General features: G+C 38.1%; 1 protein-coding gene across 1 annotated transcript in view; it reads right to left on the bottom strand.

Annotated features, from left to right (window-relative positions):
- The window catches only part of LOC107097326 (adhesion G protein-coupled receptor A3-like), a 227470-nt gene that overhangs the window by 195728 nt on the left and 23662 nt on the right, over positions 1-8080 (bottom strand). Inside the window, exon 6 of the mRNA XM_015394443.1 lies at positions 5737-5950. Within this exon, the coding sequence (XP_015249929.1) occupies positions 5737-5950 (214 nt within the window). The remainder of the gene's footprint in view (positions 1-5736; positions 5951-8080) is intronic.

The following is an 8080-nucleotide window of genomic DNA, read 5'->3' as shown; positions in this document are numbered from 1 at the left end:
ATGGATGGATGGATGGATGGATGGATGGATGGATGGATGGATGGATGGATGGATGGATGGATGGATGGATGGATGGATGGATGGATGGACTTGTAGAAAATGCTAGATGAAACAAAAACTACATTTTTATTTGTTTATATCTTCAGTAAGTTTGCTTAAATTGCTTAAGGGATGATAGAAAATTTAAAGACTGTTTTTATTCCTTCCTTTGCTTCCAGTAATATTTCAAAACAGGTTCCTTATTTTGTGCAAGATTAGCCTGATTAAAATGGGGAGGATTAAGACAGATACATCCCAAGTGTCTGCTGCAGCTAGCTACAGGGCTCTAAACTGTTTGATTAATGAAACATGAATCGCAGGCTGGTCCCACTTCTACCTCTTGCATAGTTAACACTAGGAGTTTGGCCTGACACCATTACTCAGCAGGAGTTTGGCCTGTATTGCAGAGCCATCAGGCCTCTTGGGGCCTGTTGCTTTGCTGATCCTCCACAGAAGAAATGCAAACAGAGATGCTTATAAGCCCACCTCTGCCAGTAATGTTTATAAGCCAACCTCTGCCAGCAAAAGACCGCATATAATGACACAGGACAATGTACTGTAGATTCAGAAGAGAGGGGAGATGAATAATTAAGAAGAAATTTGAATTTACTTGTCAATTTTACCAGCCGGAGGTTCCTGTCATGCTTTGCTGTCTACATTGGCAACTTTTCAGGCATAGCCTAAGGCTTGGTGAAAAAGAACATGGCTACGGAAAATACATGCTAAACATTTAGGGTTCACCTTCAAAGAAGTCACTTTGTAAAGCTTTGGTATCACTGCTCACTCTGCTGCAACTCTGTGCGACAAATCCAGACAGGGGATTTAAGCCATGTGCTAAATCCTGTGTATTCAGCCTCTCCCCTCTGATGGGCCAGGGAGTGCAAGGATGACTGACTCAGAGGGCAGTTATCCAAGGTGAACCGTTTTGACATGAACATCTTAAACTTTTACCACCATTAACAGAGTTTTAAATGTATTTTCAATATAAGGACTTTTAATATAAATCATTATTGCTAAAGCAAAAAGACGGCTCGTGGAGCAGCTCCTTGCAGTTTAAGGGGAAACAGAGGGTAAATATGTGAAATTAGGCTTGTGCTCAGCATACTGTTTTTGTTGGAACTGGCTTTGTTATACATTCATCAATTATGGAAATAATGTCTGATTTTTGCTGTTTTTTCAAAGCGGGAGACATTCTCAGGGAACCAAAAGAAACATGACCCAAATTGGTTCCACCTGGAGGGAAGAAAATGCATATTGGTGTTTATATGTAGAGGAGCAGAGTGTAATTAACATGTGTCAAGAAATATAGACAAATAAAGGAGAATATTTAAAATAAAATAAGGACTTTGCTTGTATTTGGGTATCAGAAGGAAACCAGACATCTTACATTGATAAAACATCCCTATGTGAGATTCTAAGTTCTTCAGAGTATATTTTTGTAGTGTAAATATCATAGCGTCAGTTTATTTTTAGATGGCTTATAAATTAATCAATCAATCTGTTTTCAGAAACATCAAGAAAAACCTATTGAATAGTTCTTTCTGAAAGTATCTACAATGCTGTAGGCTCCACATTATGTGTGATCCAGTGTCAGAAGATAATGGTCCATTGTTTCCTGGCACGGCTTCCAGTGTAAGACAAATGAATAACAGTAGAAACAACCACCATATTCATGCCCATGGCATAAAGAGATCAGCGCATTCGGAGCTCCTGCAAATTGCGCATATGGTTTAGTGTTTAAAATTTTGTGAATATTGTGTGTGTCTTCAGGCTGCAGTTTAAATGCAAAAAAATTTGCTTTGTTGTTGTTTTTTATGCATTTGTTAAATTTCTGCATTTTAGTTTTAATAATTCCAGTGTTATCTTCCTAGAGTTGTAAATAAAAACATATTTGAATTTTTCTATGTATGACTCTCTCTGCCTGTAAAGGTCAAGGGTGCAAAATGGTCAGCACAGTGAGGTGGTACCTCCATACAGACAACCTACTCACCATCATTCTCTCCTGCAGCTAATAAGCTTATAAAAACTGATGTGAGAGGAGTTTTTCTTCTTGCTGACTTGTTGTTATAAAGCAGATAGAAATGTGCAGAAGTAGAGGATGGGAAACGCATATGTCACTAATAAATGCATCTAGGTAAAAACGACAGAGACAAAAAAATACAGACAAAATCTAAGTTTAAGCAGAGACGTTACTTATCACATTTTGCAAATGTTGAAGAGCGCCCTCATCTTTAGGGTACCTTCCTGAGGTTTGTACTAACTGGAGAGAGGAGCTACAAAAGTAGGTTTTTTATGTTCTCCTTCATAACACCTTACTGTCTTCACAATTACCTGAAACTGGTGCTACTTACTGTACCACCACAACTATTTTTAATAAATATGAAGAAAATTGTTTTAAAGGAAAAGTTCAGTCACCAAGGAATAACCTTTGGGTCATTATTTATACCTAAAAAGAATATGTTTGCAGTGATTTAATGAATTCAGCGTTAATCAGTTAAAAAAGATCACTGAGTCTGGGAATAGCCATTTTGTCCAAATATAGTAACACCTCACTCCTGACATCTTCTGGCAGTGACGTCACAAAGAATGGCCAAACGCCATTCCCCCCACTTAACAAGCAATATCAATGAGAACTACTAGACACATCTGCAATTAACAACAATTATTTAAGATTCCGAGATGACTTCACCATTGAAATTCACGAGAGCTATAGTGAAACTGACAATGCACACATGCATGGCAGTTGGATGTTGTAATACATCGGGTTGAAGAGGGAGGATTTGCTATTGAACTTCTGGCCAGAGAAAAAACACCCCATTAATCCGTTACTATCTGCTTCGCATAGTGCACTGGTCGTCGCCATAATGGATAATAGCGTGTTGTGACAAACACCAGATACAGAACTGGGACTTGATCAACAGCCAATACCGCACCATGACATCAAAACCAGTAGGTGGCAGTAGTGTTCTTTAAAAAACATCGATGTCTCCATTAAAGCACATATTAGCATATTTCACATATTTATTCCGATCAATAAAAGAAAAGTTTTCTTAGTACAAAAAAATTCAACCTTGAAATAATTATGTGCAGTTTTGCACTCAATACTTGGTTAGGAATCCTTTTGCAGAAATGACTGCTTTAATGCGGCGTGGCATGGAGATAATCAGCCTGTGGCAGTGCAGAGGTGTTATGGAGGCCCAAGATGCTTTGATAGCGGGCTTTAGCTCATCCAGAGTGTTGGGTCTCTCAACTTTCTCTTCACAATATCCCACCTGAACCCAAAAATCCCTCTATGGGGTTCAGGTGAGGAGAGATGAGAGGCCAATTGAGCACAGTGATACCATGGTCTGTATTCAGGCACCTTGATTTCCAAATGACATGCAGAATTTGCTTTCATTCGAAAAAAGTATTTTGGACCTCTGAGCAACAGTCCAGTGCTGCTTCTCTGTAGCCCAGCCTCTGCCACTGTTTCTGGTTCAAAAGCAGCTTGACCTGGGGAATGCAGCACCTGTAGCCCATTTCCTGTACACGCCTGTGCATGGTGGCTCTGGATGTTTCAACTCCAGACTCACTGCTTCCACAGGTCCCCGAAGGTATGGAACTGGCCCTTCTCCACAATCTTCCTCAGAGTCCGGACACCTCTTCTCGTTGTGCAGCGTTTTCTGCCACACTTTTTCCTTCCCACAGACTTCCCACTGAGGTGCCTTGATACAGCACTCTGGGAACAACCTATTCGTTCAGAAATATCTTTCTGTGTCACACCCTCTTGCTTGAGGGTGTCAGTGATAGCCTTCTGGACAGCAGTCAGGACGGCAGTCTTACCCATGATTGGGGTTTTGAGTGATGAACCAGGCTGGGAGATTTAAAAGCCTCAAGAATCTTTTGCAGGTGCTTAGAGTTAATTTGTTGATTCAGATGATTAGGTGCATAGCTCGTTTAGAGACCTTTTTCATGATATCCTAATTCTGTGAGATAGGAATTTTGGGTTTTCATGAGCTGCATGCCAAAATCATCCATCCGTATTAAGACAAAAAAAAGACCTGAAATATTTCAGTTAGTGTGGAATGAATCTAAAATATATGAATGTTCAAGTTTTATCATTACATTACGGAAAATAATGAGCTTTATCACAATATGCTAATATTTTGAGAAGGACCTGTATATGCATGATGCTGCTCAGGAACTAAATAACTGTCAGTAAATTTGCAGCCTCACAGATTGCATACTTTAGTAGTAATAATCAGTATTTGTGTATATTTTAACTCAGGAATTAAAAAAAGGAGTTTCTGAGTTAAATATGAAAATATCTGTGTTAAATTGAAATGAAATGAAATAATAGTAATAAAACATGACTTATTTAAATTGAAAACCAACACTGAGGAAAAAAATCAATGTGTTATTTCTACATACTAAAACAAAGTGCATTGTTTTTTCTGATGTCTGAAGCCTGGAAAAAGAATAAGTAATTCAGAAACTGAAGATTTACTTGGTGTTCTTGTATCCATATAAACCATCCAACATCATTTAGGCCCTGTGGACACACAAAAACAGATTTCTGATAGCTTTCAATCAATATTTATGTCAAAGACTCCAAGTCAGAGGAGGCAATAGTACAACTAATCAACAGCAATGGGCTCCAGCATCCCAACCATACAGTGACACTAATACTTCAAATGCATCCGATGTAACAAACACACACGCACGTACGTGGCCACATAGGCAGTAAACCACCCATAAAACACAGACAGAAAAAGGAGAGAGGCTTGTGGCAGCCTCTCAATAAAAAATGTGCAAACGTCTGTGATGTCGATTCACTTTATCACCTCAATTATGATTCAGCATCTGTTCCTTTTAGCGTGTGATCAGCTAGTGCCCTGCCAGCACTTGGGGGGGGGCAGACTGGACGGCAAAATCTCAAAAGACGAGCTGTGGATGGCTGTTAGGTTTTGGAGCTTAGCCAAGCAAATTTAGCTGTGTCCTTTCAAGGGCATCAAAAGAAAAGGGAGAATCCAAAATCCAATGAGTAAATGAGTGATAAAAGCAGGTCTTTCTGTCTGTGATTATTCATATGGAAACATTGCAATGTCACTTCAAAGTATTACCTGAATTTTAAATGATAGAACATGGTTTAGTGCGAAGTCACTGAGTTAACGACTTATGAGGAAAGACTATACACATGTTGTGTTGGTCAGTCATTACTGAAGTACATTGAAGTACACTGGCAAGACCAAACATTGCTGTTTAGAGACACTCTTCACCCTATTTAATTAAGACAGTTTACAGTTTGTTTGTTTTTTGTTTTTTTGCAAAGACTGTAGGTAAAATCCTCACTATCTAAATGAGTAAAGCTTGTGGAGACATACCGATTGTATCTGAAAACATTAGGGGGGAAAAATCATCCTAAAGTGGGTCTGTTACAATAAATCCCCTAAAGTGTTTTACATTTACAGGTTTTTAACTTGACAAAAGTGAAAAGAGCTAAGGATTATTGATGCTTTTGTAACACCTGTGTCTTTAAACAAAGCAGTAAATTGTCCAGCTTTCAGTGTTGTTGTGTCCTTAGGCAAGACACTTCACCTGCATAGGCTACTGATGGTGGTCAGAGGGGACAGTGGCCCCAGTCTACAGCAGCCTTGATTCTGTCAGTAAGTCCCATATACAGTATATGAATATTTTGATTATTGACAGACTCCCTACCTGGTGAGCAAACAGCAATCATGGAGTAGAGTATTTTCCACATAGATGCCCATGTCCTCCTGTGTGGTCACGATGCGGCCATTGTGACGCCATCTTAGCACCACTGACTGGTCAAGATAGGAAGCAGTGCACTGGAGGGGTAGTTGGTCACCATGGAAAACAAGCTGCCTCTGGGAAGGAATGAGCTGGAAAAGAGGCATCTCTAAAGGACCATCTGTAAAGGTACAATAAGAAGTACAGAAATAGCAGACGATCTTATAATTGTTTTTATACAATCTTTTTTTAGGTGGAAAAGAAAAAAAAAATCCTCTCTTTAAACCCAATTCATGTAAAAGATAAAAAAAAAACAGATGCATGCCTCCATTGACTTTAAAAGCATGCAGATGTAACTCTGAACATAAAGTGAAGCTCAGACTCCCTGTTTGTCGTTACTGTTGGTGAGCAATGCAAACAGCAGTGAAAAAAAACAGGCTTAGCCTCTGAAGCTTTCCTGATTCTTTCTTGTTCCAACGAAGTCAATAATAGGAACCTAAAGCTACACTACTGACAAGAAAACTCACAAGTGAGATGGTTGAGTTCATAATCCGCTTAAAAAAAACACTACTACAGAGGTTTGATCAAACAACAGTGTGCAAGAATGCTGGAAAAAGAATGATGATAAAATGATTACTGTTGGAAGTCTAAAAGAAGACAACAGGTCTGAAGTTTCTTTTCTCTTGGCCTCCCCCCTATCCAGATAATGAATCACTAAAATGTGATAGCAGCAGTGGAAACCAAGCTGGGTGGCTTTAAAAATCCACATCCATCAAATATAAATAGGAGACCTTGCCACTATACACAATCAAAGAAGTATAAAGGAGAGCTGTTACATTGGATCAATTTATAATTCATACGGAAGCAAGCCACCCTGTGACATTGGATGAATTTTAAATGCATTTTGCTGACCAAAGAGTCGCTTTAACTGTCAGTTGGACTTCAGTGCATTGACATGAAGCAAAGGGAAAACACTTGCATTATTTTACATTCTAAATAACTGTCTTTGAAATGTGAACTTAATTTCAAATTAAATGTTTTTTTTCCTTTTAAATATGGCTACTGTGCCCCAACCTCAACATTCTTCCCTCACTTCAGGTTAGTAATCACTGTTAGTACAATTGCTGTGTTTACATACTCTGTTTTACAAGTTCTATTTTTTAAGCATAACACATCAAAGCTGCTTAAAAAAAAAACAAAATCCAGAAATGTATTGATTTCATCACCGCCTGACTAATGTTTTTGCAGCTGGAACACGACTTTCTGATACCAAGACTTCTCAAGGCAGGTCTGTTCTTTAAGAAACATCTGAGGCCATTTTAAATATTTCTTGATATCTTTTAATAATTAAAGCAATGAAGTAAAACCATGACACATAGACCTAAAAGTAAATCTTAATGATGATACCCTTGATGTGCCGTTACACTACACTGTCATCATACATAGAAAAGAACTGCAAGTGAAGCAGAATCATTTAGTAAAATCATGAATAGCACACCAAATTAGCTCTAACTTTATGTCTGGTGTGTTGTTCTGGACAGAAAGCAGTAGTGAAATGGATTAAACAGATGCCTATGGATTCAACACAGGAAGCAACTGATGCTGTCTGGATGCCCAGCACACCTCCCTGTTCCACTCCTCTGCAGCCAGAGACTGACCTGGATCACTAAGGACAGGGGTTTGAATGTTTAGGGCAGATGTTTTTATGACTTTTATGTAAAACAAAAATTAGATCTAAAACGTCTGGAATGTAGCTCCAATGAGGCGAGGGTGGCATAGGATGCAGGATCTTGCCCTGAAACTGGAGAGTCACCTGTTTGAAAAGGTCTCAGTTGTTGGGTCCTTGGTGAATGTTACAATGTCCTAATAAACCCGAAACACATTATTTGGGTATGTGCCTCGAGCGGCAAAGAGACGACTTCATATGACTAAACTTCATTTAGTAGTATTTTCTTGTTTATATATATATATATATATATATATATATATATATATATATATATATATATATATATATATATATATATATATAAACAACATGTGCAATAACCCTGTATAATAACCCTACTACAAAAAAACAAAACAATAAAAAGCTGTTATGTGTTGACACACCGTATATACTGTATATATCCTATGCACCTTTTTCTTCCTTTAGCACAGGGGTCTTCAACGTTTTTCAGGCCAAAAACACCCAAACTGATGGCAAGATGGAGCAGCAACCCCCTAATTATACATATACATATATATACATATATATATATATATATATATATATATATATATATATATATATATATATATATATATATAT

Source organism: Cyprinodon variegatus, unplaced genomic scaffold, assembly GCF_000732505.1.
Source record: "Cyprinodon variegatus isolate N-32 unplaced genomic scaffold, C_variegatus-1.0 Scaffold685, whole genome shotgun sequence".
NCBI lineage: Eukaryota > Metazoa > Chordata > Actinopteri > Cyprinodontiformes > Cyprinodontidae > Cyprinodon > Cyprinodon variegatus.
This window is presented reverse-complemented; position numbering and strand designations above follow the sequence as displayed.